Here is a 17,446-nt window from a genome sequence, read left to right as displayed (position 1 = left end):
CAATCTACAGAAAATGCATTTTCAGGTTGGGATACCAATTTTATCCAATGAAGAGAGAGAACCCCACAAAGATAATTTATCAGCTTCAAATAGTTATGGTGCTCAAGTTCCAGTTTGTCTACATTTCTGTTTACTAAAGAGCTGGAAAGACAGAGAGACCCCTGTTACTGAACAAACACTATAATGATTGCTCGGAATATATATCTATTTAACACATATGTTTTGAATCCAGATAAGGATTAATCACCTTAATGGTGCACTTCAGTCAATTATATTACACATTTATTTTCCACTCGTCACGCCATCATTTCCCAAGTTCATGCCGTCTCTGAAAGATGAAGTCGGGATATAGAGACATGGAGGAGGATGAAGCTGCTGCTCCTGATAGAAGTCTGTCAGTGTGGGCAAGTATGCAACTATGGGACCATTACAAAACTGTCTGTATGTTGCTTCTAGCCGGAATGCCATCAGTCCACCCAATACGGGTAAACTGGCCTATGGAGGACTGCTCTTCAAAAGGCTACCCAGCATAGTAATTTGAGCAATTCGATTACATACCACTACCCTGATTTACTGCTTCACTGCCTGAAGGACCTTGCACACAGTTTTGCATGAAAATAACAGACCACGGAAATGTTAAACGATCACACGCTTCTCTATGACCTCTAGCACACCTATTCCAAAAGTACTGTCCAAGTGGTTGCGAAGGTGCATTCGTTTTTCAGTCGAGCCCAATTTAATTCCTGTGTTTTTTTTAAATGCGTTGAAAAGTGATTTTACCAGTAGAAGAATTGCATTGGACTCTGTATGCAAGGTCCTTTAATCTTAGATGAAGTGGGTTTGGTAAAAAGTCCAAATTCTCATTCTCCCATGCTTCCTCCAACTCTGAAACAAAGACAGGTCTGACGATGCGAGTAGGGGCTTCCTATGATACCACAACTTGCCGTTAAGACCACATTTCTTGGACCAACAACATTAGGACTCTCAATGCATTGTGTGTATGTGCACATTTGAAACAATTGATAACATATATACATCCAACACAGCTTGGCATGCTTGTCGAGTTAGACCATCAGCTGCTCAGCGTGGGCACTCACTCGCCTGACATTGATATTGCGTATTGGAACCCCAGTAGTATCCATGGGGGTGGGCAGGAACTTTACCCCTGCACCACCCGGATGACCCTTTGTGTCCCCAAGTCACCCGACAGCCCAGTGTCATCTGTCATTATGTTAAACTTCTGGTACTCTTGGTGGCAAGTGACGATTGCCCAGATGCCCCTGCTATGGTACTCAGTCTCAGTCTTGCCTAAACCCTTTAACCCATTCAATCTGGGAACACATTCTGTGTCATTTTAGATTTTTTAGCTATAACCATTATTTTATACTTTGGGCTATTCAAAAATAGCAGATCTACAAGCTCATAGCTCGGCACAGAGTGCCACGCTACAAGCTTGTGGATGCTTTTATTTATTTTTTATCGTGACAATTTGTGCAAATATTTGAGTATATATGTTTTTTTAAAGCACATTTATTTAGATCAAAGCTTTGCTTCTGGGGATTCTACAAATGTCTTCTAAATCAGTTTTAAAAAAAAGCTATAATATCAGTGGTTCTCAAACTTTTCATGTGAAGGACCCCCAAAATTATATGTATTTGGCTGCTGACCCCATCTCAAAATATTTTGTTCCAGGGACCCCCCCAGAAGCAAAGATTTGAGTAAAAAAAAAAAAATTGAAATATTTGCACAAATGTTTTTCCATTTTTCAAAAATGGCAGATATACAAGCTCATAGCAAGGGACTCTGTGCCACGCTATGAGCTTGTATATATGCTATTTTTGAATAGCCAAAGAAATCTAAAGTGACACGGAAGCGTTCCCGGATTGAATGGGTTAAGAATACAGTTCATTACATGGTATGCAGGATTAATAGTATGATTTTGGATAGTAATGGATAATGGCACAGCAGTGGCACAGCAGGTAGAGCAGCTACTTGGGGAATCGTAAGGTTCCCAGTTCGATCCCCACCGGCTCCTCCTGGGATTAGTGTCAAAGTGTCCTTGAGCAAGATACTAAAGCCCTAGTAAGAAGTGCTCCCGAAGAGCAGGTTGGTGCATGGTTGCATGGTTTCCTCTGCCGTCGGTGTGTGAATGTAAGGGTGAATGTGATGCACATTGCAAGACGCTGCCTTTGGATAAAGGCACTATATAAATGCACCAACACACATTGCCACAGCCAATACACTAGTGAAGTTTGCGTCACAAGTAATGCAGATACTGTTTGAGATTGTGTACATACTAAAATATTTGGAATTTTATTTTGAGCTGCATACACATTTTAATGCAAAATATTTTCAAAACTTGTGTTGGTATTCCTCCCCATTAATTACAGTAAGATACGGGATTGCATATTATAATGTGGCAGGCTGGCAGCAAATACAATGTGCATCTTGGATTCAGCTCTATTTAGACCTGTAGTCTAATGACTCATCTCTCAGTAATATACTCCTGTAACTGTGTGTCAACATGCCAGCCGGCTTTCTGCCTGGTTGAGTTGCTGCCCTCCTTTCCTAAAATAACATGAGACACGGGACCATATCTGGAGCTGACCGACTGTTGTAGGGCTGGGCTGGGAGAGAGAGAGGAAAGACACATTGTGTTTGTTCTGGACTCAATGGTTAGTTAATTCATTCACTTGGTCAGTCTGTTTCGAACTTTGGATGAAAGCTGGTGGCAGCTCTCGATCTAGAGAAGAGATAAATATGAATATAAATGGTAGTTGAAAGCATATGAATGAGGACAGTGACTGATATAGATTTTATAAAAAAGAAAATAAAAAATAATTGTGTTGTAAGCTGCTCCAGGAGAATAAATATCTGTCTGTCCTATCCTATAGTATACTGTCATTAAGGAGCCAGAATGTCTGCACAAGAAGCTTTGTGGGGTTGCTGGGGTCTAACAAGTGAGTGCCCCCAGGCCCAGCTACGCTCAGTGTGAGAGCACACTTCTGGAAGTTCAAGAAGTACAGTCATTTGGAATTCAGCCAAAAAACCCATATCATTGATGTCTGCAGCGATTAATAATGGCTCAATATCGCAAGAAATAAGTTAATTGTTCCAGTTTTCCTATTTTACCACTCCAGCGTACACGTCACATGCACATTCATGCACTAACAACCCAAGCACATTATGGAAAGAAAAATGTGCTATGCTGAAAAGCTAGCACGACAGAATTTAAATCATGGTCCAGAGCGTATACTTTCAGATGGCCTGTGGGACGTAAACATGTCAGAGGCATATGCAAGTAGCGGTAATCTGTAGAAGTGCCTAATTTGCAGAATTGCATTTTGCTGCAGTGGACGCTCTGAACCATTTACAGGATGAGGTGGAAATCACAGTGCAGTGCACATGAGTGCCATACATCAGTGATTCTCAACCTGTAGGCCGGAGCCCACTGGTGAGCCGTGAGGATATTGCAAGTGGGCCCCCAACTAAATGAAAACAGAAAAAGATTTAAATGATACTATAACATTAATCTAAAAATAATAATGTTAAGCAAATGGTCATGAGGTCATGGTTTTCTTCACAACTTTGAAAGAAAAAAAATATTCATTGTGATACCGATAAACAGGAACTTAACCCATTAAGACCTGAGGCCGATTCTAAAAATGATTTCTAAATCCTAATAGGTTTTAAATATAAAAAATATAACAAATATAAAATAAATATAAAATATTTAAATGTTTAAAAAACAAAAATATCTCAAAATATGTTGTTCCAGAGATCCCCAGAAGCAAAGATTTGAGTTACAAACTATTTTTGAATAGCCCAAAATAATCTTAAAAATGACACAGCTGTGTTCCTGGTCTAAATGGATTAATGTTAGTTACATTGATCCAAACCGGAACACAAATGAACATGCTCTGAAAATGCACGCGGCCGGGTCCACCAAGGTTTTCAAGTGGGCCCTGATTCAGAAAAGGTTAACTTGAGAATCACTGCCATGCATCACCCCTCTCCAGCAGCCTGGTTCTCCAAGCCAAGGTAGTTGACTCATATGAAGCATGGTAAAAAGATGTAGGTGAACTTAAATAATATCTAATAGCTATTAGCTAAACATTACCACAAATTAAATATCAAGTATTAAATATGATTAAAAAAAAGGAGTTTGGAGAAGTATGCACTTAAATATTCCTACCATTTTTCAACTATTAATCAAATAACTCATTTATTACTCATATACAACTCATATTATACTCCTCTCATTCACATTTATATATGCCTATATACGGTTCATACCATATATATAATTTTGCATAATCGTTTCCATGGTGAAAAATGTAATTTATTTTCTTTGTATATTTAAGTTATTTGTCATATCTGCCCTGTGCAATTTCTGACTACGAAGCCTAAACGGCAAACAGAAATTCATATGTTCCAGTGTTCAATGCCAAAAACACAATTAAATCGTTAATCGCAATTATTTGTATGACAATCAATTGTCAACTTAAATTTAGCAATCGTGACAACCCTAACCGTTGCAAGAAACGATACAACTCATGCCCTCGTGTCTAACCATGGAGTTGCAACCACATGGTGCAGAAGTGGCTCCCCAGTAGTCACGACTCTACCCGGGGGGGTGCGGGGGATGCGAGGAGGAGGGGCTTGTGTCTGCCCCTTCAAGCATACTGCATGCTGTATTACACGCTCACATACACACCCTACCCTCTCCCTTGGGGAACAGAGGAGCTTGCGGCTGCAGTTATGTACCGCAGCTACACAGACACTGGCAAGGAGACTCTCAGAGAGAGAGAGGCAGACACTGTAGAATGCTGTGTCACTGGGGTTCTCTGCATAAACCATGCAAACCCTCTCTCTCTCTCCTTCTCTTTCCTTCCCTACTGCACTCGTACACAGTCAACACATGATGGATCGCAAACGTCCACCCAGACCAAATTAGTTGCTTTTAATGCCTGTCTCGCTGGTCGTGAGGTGTGTCTGTCTACCCCCCTCCCTCCCGGTGCGTGTACTGTATGCCAGCGCCTTTTGTTGTTTGCATTTTGATTTGTTTTTCCTGAAGCCATGATTGTTAATACGAGCAGTACAAACCTTGTGAACAGAGCTTCTGATACTGACTGTGTGGCTAGCGTGTGTTCGATATAAATGTGGCACATGGCAGACGGCGCATCCTCAGGGTGGTGAGGGAGATCTCGGTGAGGGGTGAAGGAGGGAGGAGAGAGGAAGAGAGCAATGTGAGCACGTGAAACAGTGAGATGCAGGGCATGCAGAGGGGTGGAGCTTAGCATCAGTCAGTTCCCTGCCTCAGTGTCCCTGCCTCTTTCCTCCTCCCTCTGTTTTCTCCCTCTCTCTCTCCTCTCTTAACACGCGGTCTCCTCATCCCCTACGCTTCAGTCTAGAAGGCGCACCTGCTTTCGCTTCTCTGGCTCTGTATTTTCTTGTTGCGTTATTTCCTCAACAGCGGGTGGACTCCTGTGTTTTGTTTTGTTTTTATGGGCCATTATCATCCTCATGGCCACACAATAGGGGCTTCATTCAGGCGCACTCTCTGCTCCTTTGACCCGATCTGTTGGGGGGTGGGGGGGCCAACTGGGACCACCTCCCGGGGAGAACGCGCTGAAAGGGGTGTGGGGGTGAGGTGGGAGAGGGTCTAGCAGGCAGGGCCGTGGAGGGGGAGAGGCTCTCGCCGGGGAGAAGAATGGTTATGCCTGCCCTTCGTGCTCCGGTCGCGCTGCTGCTGCTGCTCCGTAGGCTGCGTGTCGGTCAGGCACGGCCCTGCGCCACCTCCACCTCTCCCTCATCATCATGAGCCTCGCAGGAAGGGTCGCCTGCTCTATGCTCAACTGCTTCGTAAGTCAACGGCCTTTTCTCTACTACCTTTTTTTGGGTGTTTGTGAGCGCATTGTGGCGAGTGTGTTCTCTCATTGTGCCAGTGTGACTTGGTTGGAATGGGCGTGTTTGGAAGAAACCACTCACGCTTGCACCTCTACACAGCTCTCGCATGCGTGCATGTCAGTCAGTGGGGGATGGGGTATAGGGGAGTGGTACTCGCCGGCACACGTGATCGCTGCAGCTATTAAGTAACCGATGTAGGCTCCATATACGCTGTACGTATGTGAGTCGTTTGTGTTAAATCTGCTATTTCTCAGCCATGTGATGATGAAATGCGATGGTTATCCACCACCCACCCCCAACCACCTCCATGCTGCTATTTCACACCTATGTTCTATCGAGGACCTTGAGCCACGTGAGTGGCCATGATGAGAATCGGGGCGTTGGGGAAAGGCGATGAGAACGTGTAGTTGGGAGTGCAGTGGAGGACCTTGTGTTCCAAAGAGTCACACGAACCAGATGTACAGGGACTGTATACATACATGCATAGAGATGGCAAATGGCAGGCTAGAAGAGAGTACCTGTGGCACAGAGGGTAGAAGGTTGAGGAGATGAGTGAAGAATAAGAGCCCTTTCATAGCATGAGGTGCATGTGTTCATCTACCTATCAACCTCTGAACTTTCACCAAAACTAATCTCATCTATCCACACCTGCATGCCACTACAAAGTCCCCGGATAATGCCATAAAGCTACATACACAGCATCAATATTCAAGTTCAAATCATGACGTTGACTGCTATCTTACAGCTAGTTAAATTTGCACCTGGTATATGATTTAGTACACACAGCCAGAAAGTTCATTTGTTTCGTCAACCCGGATACTTAATCATACATTAATAATTGCAGAACGTCTCAAATGGTTCTACATTGTTGTAACAAAGGGAAACAAATGCAATAAGAATAAAAAACGTGTTATTGTTAAATTTGATTAAAAAAACAACATTTTGAGGTGATGGCAGGAAGGCTGAAGTTATAGTACAGATGTGGTTTCAACCTTCTCCTCAACTCTTTCCCTATGGCTAGCATGAATTCGACTAAACTGGTTTGACAATAGGCTATAGACACAATTTACAATCTCACTCCAATGTGTTTTACTATTACCTGTGTTTCTGCTGAATCAGCAAATCCTGTGTCGTGTCTGTATAGTTCTGTATCGTCCCCATCTCTTTGAAGCATACAAACTTGTGAGATGGGAGAGTAGTGCCAAGCATCACCAGCAAATGTTTGTTTTTTTCTTTCTCCCCCCCATCGTCAGTTTTGATTGATTGAATACTTTATTTCATTATTATTTGAGCTGAAAGGATAACACAAAACATTATTGGGGACTTGTTTCCATTGTGGTCTTATGTATTCAATTCATCAACATAGCATAAAAATAACACCGAAATACTAAATCATCAAATATAAAACACTATATGTACAAAGTAGAAAAGGGGCTAAAAGTCGGCAGTGAATTCCGTGTCATCTTTGTGTTCCAGCTATAATTGCCATAAAGAGAACTATAACAAGTGTTAATTGAATTGAGGACTGTTTTTCCATGACTCAGACGCCATTATACCCCATGGGCTAAATGAATCAGGAATGCAACATGAGCCAAGAGCTTTCTGAGGGACAAAGTCTCAGTCTGTGTCCCTTTTAAGATCACATTGGTACCCTGCACTTGTTCCAGTATTGGGCTAAACCCAATACTGACTGGCATCTAGGAGCAAGGCCCTCACGTGTAGCCCATGGCAACGAGTTGTGTTACTGATCCAGGCCTTGGTCACCGCCACAGACTACTTTTAGAGGCACAGAGCCATCAGGACGAGGAAAATGTGTAGGGTTTTCTCTCACTGGATACACACACGCCTACTGAGGAATTGTGTCCAATTCCCTTTATTTCACTCAAATATCTATTTTGGCCTTTCACCCTTCAGCAAGATGTTGACTACTGTAGCTTGTTAACCACTTGAACTATTCTTGGGGGAATAGGCCAAACATAGCCGATTTACAAGCTCATAATGCGTCTCTTTGCGACACGTTGTGAACTTGTAGATCGGAGAGAGAGATTCGGTGTACTTTAGACGGAGAAAAAGGCGGTCCAAGTACAGTTGTAACTCGGGTTCGTTTTACTAAGACTAGAGGGTCTAAGTGGTAAATTTAGCCTGTTTGTTTTTGTTAGCAACTGGCACTATCTCGTATCCATCCCTTTCTATGACCTTGTATGTACAATATTTACCTGCTGTAAATTCTTTGTTTAACATTAGGTCATTACAGCACGTCCCAGTCTAGACGGGTGGTTAATTAATTCGTAACCAAACAAATCTACTGAGAAATTAATCTCTGCTGCTCATTCCTGATGTATGCTCATGCAAGCTATGTTGTGACCTGGTATTCAGGTGTGTGTGCAATAGATAGCAATTATTATTAGCAAAAATAGCAATTAAGGGACATAGGTACAGTGAAAAACCAAGAACTATAGAAAGAGTGTAAAAAGGGATGTTGGAAAGAGGCATGTTTTGGGCAAGAGAAGTGTTTGGACTACGCCAGACACTTCTGATGAACTGTGCAGTATGGATTAAACATGCCTTCTATAACGCGTGGTTACAGCTACTGAATACAGTGATCACCTTTCTGTCATATATTTAGTAAATGTTGGTATCCTGTTTGGAAAAAAGAACAGCATAGTGTTCCCAGAGGCATTACATTGATCAGGAACAATGTAGAAAACATTGTAATGGCTTACCAACCCATGAAACGGATGTATGGCATATACTGTAGGGTTAATAGCCATTGCTAATTTGCAATAGAGGAACAGACTCTCAGTCTCAATGAGAAGGTAGCTGCCTGATGCCTAAGTAAAGTCATGGTCTTTGGGCAGCAGTTTGGTGTGAGGTACCTGAAAATCAATCTGAAGGAGGTACGCTTTATGGGCGTCATGAACTTGATGTTTGTGTGGCTCATGCACAAGTGCAGCCCTTTTGTTAACACCTGTTAAATGAACCACTTAACGGCACACCAAGGTTACCTACAGTGCCTGTGCTCGGCCTTATTGAAACCAAAATATTTGAATATAATTGAATGAATAACTATCTTGTGGCATATCCTATAGGACTCTCTGATGCTGCCTTCAGAATCGTCCAAAAGAAGGTACCTTAGCAGGCAACATTTTACTCTAACTTCAGTATGGGACGGTCCTTGATGGCTTCCTGCTGTTGAATGCTGCCTTTAGAAGGCAGCATTTGTTCCCACTGAGATAGACAGAGCCTCCAACTCTGAAAAGGAGGCTGTGTTGTATCCATGGCAACCAAACTCCTATTGAGGACCATGTCATTGTCTCTTCCCTCTATCTGATGTATCAACACAGTACCCCTCCATCTCTCAACCACTCCCATGTTGTCCCTTTAGGCTTTACCGTATAGTGGTCAATGGAGGTCTCATATTGCTCATATTGCTTTCATAAAACGGATCAGAACATTGTTTTCAGCAAATAATAATAAATAAAAAAAATTGCCCTGTCACTGCCAAATGGACATTATTTGTCCAGTTACCAGCTACTGTATATGACAAATTGTCACCCGGAAATATTTAGCAAGTTAACAAGCACTTGAGAAATGCAGGAAGGAGGCTGTGTTCGTCTGTCTGATCCATCAGTTTGGTTGCTTGCTGGCCAAAGGTGGGGGAGGGTGTGGAGGCTTTCAGCAGTGACGAGGCAAAAACGCTGTCAGGCAGGCTCAGGACATGCTGTTCTCCATCTTTCTGGCTCAGAACAAACACTGCATTTTCTTTTCCTTTTTTCAGTCTTTCAAAGATGTGCTAATCTGATTGTATCTGATTGGGGACAGCATGTCTCTCCCCCCCCCCCCCCCCACACACACACACACACACACACACACACCAGAAAATATTGTTGTTATTACTGTTTGTATATGTATACTTGTAACCTGGCAGCAGAGTGGCAGTATGTTTTATCTACTGGCTAAGATGATCAGATGTGCATTTGGAATGGCTTACCTACAAGACAGGCCTCTAGTGCCACTTATTACTCAATGTCCCTCTGAGACACGGCTCTGCAAATGCTACACCTGCTTTCTTTCACATTCTTCCTTTCCTTATAATTTTATCCAACATGCAACTTGTTTTCCTAGTACTGTACCTAACCCTCCCTCTGTGAGTGTGGTGATGGGTTTATAGAGCAGTATCTATCAACATTGAGCCTGGTTCTGGTCAGCCATTTTCCCTTTACGGTACACTGTGTGCTAGCAGGGACTATTGGGATTGTCAGGGCAGCTTTATAAGAGCAACCACCAAATGGTGCCGACTTAAGTCACGCCAAGTTGTGCAGGACATAGAAAAATAGGAACTGGAAATTGATGGAGCATTGACTTTGGAGCTAACTGTATGTGCCTGCATGTGCATGGTAGAAATATAGAGTGAATACCCCTTGCCAGAAACTGGCATCAAATCTCTGGGAGGGTGCTGCTCACTACTATTAACTTGTTACATAATTTATGGCTTCTGTCTGGCACATCCCAACAAATCTTATTCCCCAAGCATAGCAAATGAGCCTATTCTTCAATAAAAGGCTGCCGTTCCAGTTACCCAGCAACAGTGAATGAGATCTACCTATAATAACCTGATTCGTCCAGGTCGTCTCTGACTGATGCCCATGGTCCAATAACCCCATCTAGGCTCAGGAGAAAGTAGAAATATTGATGACACAAGGCTGTCTAATCATTCAGTCCACATCATAGGCTGACTTTGGTCAGAGGCAGAGCTCATGTTGACACGCTAAGACGTTTGTATGAGATTGCCCAGCAATAGAGGGACTTGAGACAGATTAACAACCGGAGATGGAGGTTTACAAGTGATGCTGGAGTACTGACTTGGAAGCAAAAAGTGTCAGTTTACATTACAATACATACAAGGAGAAATGTAATATATCACAACAAGGACATTTTGTGTAATGTTTGGCAGCTTCATTGGTCCTGCTATGAGTCAGTTGGAATATTGTTTTCTGTTCTGTCACATTCACCCCGTCATTCACTGTCACCGCTTGAGGGTCCTGCAGTGCTTCAATCAAAACACAATGTTAGCTTGAACATTAGCAGGAGGACATGGAGCCTGTTGTCAATCGTGATGACCATGATGATGGTGATGATGGCTCTCCTATAAAGTGTGATTACACCTTCACTTAGTATCATGTAGCTCTGGCTCTCCACAACTGTGGATGCAAGTGATGCTCCCTTTTAGTGGGATTTTCAGATTTAGCCCGCAGCTTTGTTTGATACCTCTTGTTCTAAACATCCAGTGTGTGCTAAACATCCAGAGTGTGCAAAGACATCAGGAGATGCTCTACTCAACATGTACTAAGATACTGTCTTCCTATCCATTCCACACCACAAAGTGTTTTGTTAATTTTGTTGCCTTTTTGTATTGCTCCTCCACACATATGACAGACTGATGTTCAACTGATGTTTTGCTAGTATCAATGTTGTAATTAATAGCATAGTGCAATTATTCTAGACTAATGTCTTTGACTCAATCTTGAATATAGTTTCAAATAGTTTTGTAAACTATTGACTTATCCTTGAATTCATGGCTCTTGGTTCTCCTTTTCTTTATTTTGTTTTTTTTATTCTCCTTTCACCATGACAAAGAGACGATAGCCAAAGATACAGACTTCAGGTTCTCCCCTCTTATCTCCCAGTTCAGCCAATCAGCCAGGTTGAGTTTGGTGACATGGTGAGGAGGGGCTGTTATTCTTGGCACACTGTCTCTATTTCCTCCCATTCTGCCCAGTGGGCGATGTGCTTGTCATATGGTTAAATCACTGGCTTAAACCCGAGGACAACAGATGTAATGACTGCTCACATGGCAGGGGGTCTGTATGATTAGGCCTCAGGGGGTTTCCCCGCCATTGCTTTTATTTTGTGCACTGTGCGCTTGTCCTAGCCTATAACGAACTGTTGTTATTTGATCCATTTTGCTATATTATATTGAGTCCGTAGCATCCAGAACCAAGACAATGGCCATTGTTCAAATCAAATCACATTTTAAAAAACTACTACCGCACATTTTCAGTGATAATGATGCATCCCAAAGCCTGGTGGTAATATGTTTTTTTAGACACTTCTAGTGGTGCAAAATGTCAATATCAATATTTTGAGTTATTTAAAAGTATGAAAACACAGTTATAGTAACAACTTACATGATTAACATAAAAAGCACAGTGAACACAGATGTGTTTTTTGGTGTATGTTGTGTCCAAATTCATCTTTGCCAAGGGTGCCTGTCTAGTCTGTCTGTGGAGCACAAAGCTCCCTAGACTCAAGTGTCTGATTGGAGGCACTGAGAGATTGAGATGACCATCTGCTGCCGAGACACCCACAATGGAGAGAGTGAGAAAAGGAAGAATTGTTTCCTCCTACGCAATTTATTTAGAAGAAAACATTAACTACTGTAGGAGATCGATGGGTTCCTGTTTGGGTTTTGCTGCATGTTGGCTAGAATGTATATAGAGTTTTTTAGAATCAGACCTTTTATTATTTTATTTAATCGATTTGAATTTGTATCAAAAGAATATGAAAAGGACTGGGCTATTGCGAACAACAGTGTGATTTGCTTTGATATCTGTATGGTGCAGTAGGAAAGTCCAGTTGGTTATAATTTCACAGTTTTTCTTATTGACTTATTTTGACAATTCGATTTTAGAGTAGTTTAATTGTGGAGCAGACAAAGTTACAAAAAAGCACATGCCATCTGCTGGTCCTACCAGGGTTTGGCTGGCCAAATTTACTGGCCAAATGTTAAATTTAAAGAGCCATAATAATACTGTACACATCACGTGCGTGTCATGATGACTGATCACTACATTTTGTTCCAGTAGTAATTCCACCACTTTATCATAGATGCACTGCACTGTTCCTGCGTGTCTATCTGCGTGTACTGTTAGGAAAGAGAAACAATTGTTTTTTCCTTCTTGTGCAACTTTTAAGTACATAATCGTTAGGTTAGCTTAGCTCGGCTAACACCACTCGCCTGTAGAACGTTGGACCGATGAAACTTGCACACATTTTTTTGTACATTTTTTTACTTCTGTAAACCTGTGATGTGACAATACAGCTGATTCAGTAGCTATTCCATTTAAGAAGAGGTGATTGCTAGCGGCAGGAGAAGGAAGGCTCACAGGCTTAACCCCTCATGGGGTAGTCTGGGTTGCCTGGTTAGCCTATCAAAGCTAACTAAATCGCAATACATGCTATACAAGTATTAATTACTATTAGTTGCCGTCGGTTTCAATTACTCTGCCTCAAAACCATTGACATAATGCTGCCTTTTAGATTTTAGAATTTTCAAATACTGCTTATTAAAGATCGAAACAGCAGGCTGCAGCTATAGTGTGTGTGGCATGCGTGAGTGTGCGTTTGTGCCAGCCAGTGTTTGTGCATGCATCTTGTTAAGTCGTGCTGTTTGTGATAAGTTTCCAATCAGTTCCAGGGGTTTGTGCTACAAACAGACCGACATACACACAGTCACTTGTAGAAGCGGCTGAGCACCGCTTAAACAAAATTAATCTTCCTCAGGAATAAACAAAGTTACAGCATAGAAATGCCTTTAAAGCTTTTGAATTTCGTTTGGCCCTGTTGGTCTTCATTCCAGATGATTTTCTGACCTGGTTGAAATGTTTGTTCAGTCTGAAAGGGAAACTTGGTCATCCCAGGCAGAAAGGACAAAGGTGATTGCCCCTTCTATTCCTCTCGTGTTCACTACTATTGTGGTGTTACAGGCATTCTAGACACTCAGGATTTTGCACCCTTCATGTTGATGGTTTAGCAGTTCACAAGGCTCCCTTGATAAACCTACACATTGGTTGTATTACTCATTAGCTCCCACAGAAGTACAGGCATTCCTGTATTTTCTAAAGCCACAATTTCTTTGTTTGCTCAAGACTTTGGCACCATGTTGTCTGAGACTGCAGCTGTTGGCATCAGGTGCAAGGTAAATGTTTGACCTACGTCATAACTGATGTTCTGGACCCAAGCAACCGAGACTACAAAATGCAATTGCTGCAGCTCCAACATTAGTTTTACAAGCCAATAATGCTGTCATTAGGCAGTGTCAAACACTATGCAGGAGAATGCTGTAGTCTTCAATAGACAAGAAGGTGGCCGCATACTGGTAGCCAAAGTATCAATAGTACTTTATTTTTGGACGCAGAGTAAAAAGTGTCAAACATTTGTTTCATTGAGCTTTCTATAAATGCCCCTTTCTGCTTCCATTATTGGAGAAATAATCACTGTCTCTGACTTTGTCTCTGAACAGTTGAATTGAAGTTGAGTTGAATTTGAGATATTTCATTGTCAATACTTAAGCTGCTAAATGATGCTTGTGAATATGCCCTAGTATGTGATAGTGAAATTCCACCTAACGTTTAGTTTCTTGGAAGAGAAGCCAAGTAGTGTAATGAATAATGCTAAATTCAGCAACATTTTAGAGGGTAGAGAGTAATTTGTCTGAGATGTTTTAGCAATGACCACAAAGATACTTATGTCCTGTAGTTTCACATTGCATTGAATAAACTGGCTTTGTACTTCATGTGCCCATGTACTCATTAATGTCCTCTTGTTCCTTGTGAACGGGGCTTTAGCATTTTCTGAGACATAACCTTGGTTAGAAGACATGTTTTACTGTACTGGCGTAAAAGCAAAGCAAGTCGGCTGACCACGTTTGCCTTTGTTGTTGCAGGGTGAAGAGGGGCCTCCAAGTCTGGAGTACATCAAGGCCAAAGACCTGTTCCCCCAGAAGGAGCTGGTGAAGGAAGACGAGAGCCTTCAGGTAATATTAGAATTATGATACTCTTTTTTTAAATGTTTATATATATATATTAGTTTTTATAGTTTTTTTTATAAGACATAACAGACAGATACATCAACAAGATTGGCTATTTAACCCATTCAATCCAGGAACGCATCTTCTGTCATTTTAGATTTGAGCTGCCTATAACCATTATTTTATACTTTGCCTATTTTTGAAAAATTGTGAAAATGTGTGCAAATCTGTGAGTGTTATGTTTTTTGAAGCGAACGTTTTAAACTCAAATCTTTGCTTCTGGAGGTCCCTGGAACAAAATATTTTATACAAATGTTCGCTTTAAAAAATATATATTCAAAGATTTGCACAAATGTTCACGATTTTTCAGATCTACAAGCTCATAGCGCGGCACCGAGTGCCACGCTATGAGCTTGTATATCTGCCAAAGATGTCTAAAATGACACAAATGCGTTCCCGGATTGAATGGGTTAGTAACCAGTGCTACACAGTAATGATCCAGCTATTCCAACAATCACCCACTATTTGTCTGTGGATTAGATGGCCATGAATGAGGGAACCGGACTGGTTGTTGAACTTCTCCAGACTGTGAGCTCATCTTTAATCTCAGCTCCTGGTGTGGTGCTGGAGAAGTTTGTGGTAAAGCTACAGTTGTGTTAGAGTAGCAGCCAGAGACTGCCAATGCATTACTTCCAAAGTCAGAGCCCAACAGATCCATATATGGGAATATCAGTAGGATCGGCGGTGCGACTCTATTTGAAGTCATATCACCCAGCCCTTCTAGTTGTTTGGGGTGCCTGTTCAGTGGGGAGGGGATCTGGGGGAGATGGCTGTGAACCCCTGCACACATTAGGGTTGTCCCCGACTCATTTATCTAGTCGACTCGGAGTCGGGGGTTTAATGTGACTCGTCGACGAGTTGTTTTTACGGCTTATTTTAATTGACAACGATCCTGTGTAGGACTACATACAGTTCGGAGCACAACGCTACTATATCAAATAGCTATGTTGCAGATCCAGTAGTCCCTGGTGCAAGACAAAATAAATAACGGTAAAGAGAAAAGACCAAGATAAACCTGATAATTGCACAGTCACCTTTTTATCAGAGCTACAGCTGTGTGGACGTCTCTTTACCGCAGCGCTACTTTAGCCAGCATGAGATAATTAACCAGTCCACTCACCTAATGCTGCAGAGGTTCAAAGAGTTTAACACAATTCCAAACGGTGTACATTGTTTAAGTCACAGGAGCATGGTTTTCATATCATAAATTTGCCAAAAAAACAAAAATCCAAAAAACCCAAAATCTTGAGTTTAATCCACGTGATATCTTATTTACTTCTGACAAGCGTCATAGTAGATTAGCAGCAACAGAAGAAGTATTTCCTTTCAAAACGGCGGATTTCAAAATAAGAGTCTCCTGTAATATGAGTACTCAACTGGTTTTATTTTTAAGTCTATTTACAGGAAGTAGATGGACTAAATTAGAAGTACATGACACACCAGAGCTCCGCATCGTATAGATAGCCTACTAGTAACTGACGCTATAAAATGATTTGACAAAAAAAAACAGACGGCTCGAATCAAATTTGCGTTGGCTCAGGGGTTCTTGACTAATCGATTCGTCGACTTTCAGGGGACAGGCCTAGCACACATGTTATACTCTCCTGGGGAAACTATCTAGTGAAAAGAAGCATCTGGAGACTAATGTATATTACCCCACCCAAAGCCAACAATAGAGGTTGGCAGCGACAGGGACCCCAGTAAACATGGGGAATTGCAATTACATATTGGAGAGAAAATGGAAAAATACCTTTTGAATGTTCTTCATTTAGACAAGGTCTTAACCGCACACAGGCTTATTTAGAAAGCTGACTGGGTCAGTTGTTGTTCTTGTACGAGCAGACATCACATTGGATGTCAGACCGCATAGCTGTTCACTCCTGGGGTGCATGAATAACTCCTTCTTCCAGGAACAAATGTCAGGTTTTTTCAGTGTCCACTGAACACACACACACACGCACGCACACGCACACACACACACACACACACACACACTAGTGATGCGCGGGTCGACCCTTTACCCGCAGGTCAACCTGCGGCGCGGGTGGACGAGTCAAGATTTCAGAGGCAATTATGCGGGCTGCGGGTAACACCACTCTCACACGCAAAAAAAAATCACATTTAAGCCTATTATTAATATTAATATTTGGATAAAACTACCATTAAAACCCATCATAATTATTTAAAGTTTGTATCATGATCTGACAATGTCAGTGTGGGTTCATTCCCGACAGCCTGATGATGCTGCTGTGTCTCACAGCGCTGCAGTTATCCGATAGATCAGCCTATTCTTTGTACCATGGCGTTGCGCGTTGAAAATATCAGACCTACTAGCTCACAACACGTCGCAACGCGCCCCGTTGTGGGCTTGTACAGTATGTCTGCTATTTTCGATACGCAACAACACCGCCATACGGCGAAGCACAAATGAAGCTTTACACAACTGCGTCACCTAATCAGCGCTGCATACGGGTGGTTCGCTCGGGTGTAATGATAAAAAGAACCAGGGTCCCGAAGTGATAGAATCTGAACCAAGCCGGACCCACTTGACGATAATAAAACCCGTCAAAGCCAGAACTTGTATGGGTCGTGGATATTATACAAGCAAGCAAAGTGACTGTCTGTCTGCAATGGATAAAGTGTTAGTGGCGAAAGTTAGTGACACAC

The 17,446-nt window shown here is 42.0% G+C and overlaps 1 protein-coding gene across 4 annotated transcripts in view; it reads left to right on the top strand.

Annotated features, from left to right (window-relative positions):
- The window catches only part of mtmr4 (myotubularin related protein 4), a 59,412-nt gene that overhangs the window by 15,218 nt on the left and 26,748 nt on the right, over window positions 1-17,446 (top strand). For all 4 annotated transcript variants that reach the window (XM_084073352.1, XM_084073349.1, XM_084073351.1 and 1 more), the window contains exon 3: window positions 14,636-14,725. In XM_084073352.1, the coding sequence (XP_083929478.1) occupies window positions 14,636-14,725 (90 nt within the window). The remainder of the gene's footprint in view (window positions 1-14,635; window positions 14,726-17,446) is intronic.

Source organism: Gymnoscopelus microlampas (assembly GCF_963454915.1).
Source record: "Gymnoscopelus microlampas genome assembly, chromosome: 12".
Classification (NCBI taxonomy): domain Eukaryota; kingdom Metazoa; phylum Chordata; class Actinopteri; order Myctophiformes; family Myctophidae; genus Gymnoscopelus; species Gymnoscopelus microlampas.
This window is presented reverse-complemented; position numbering and strand designations above follow the sequence as displayed.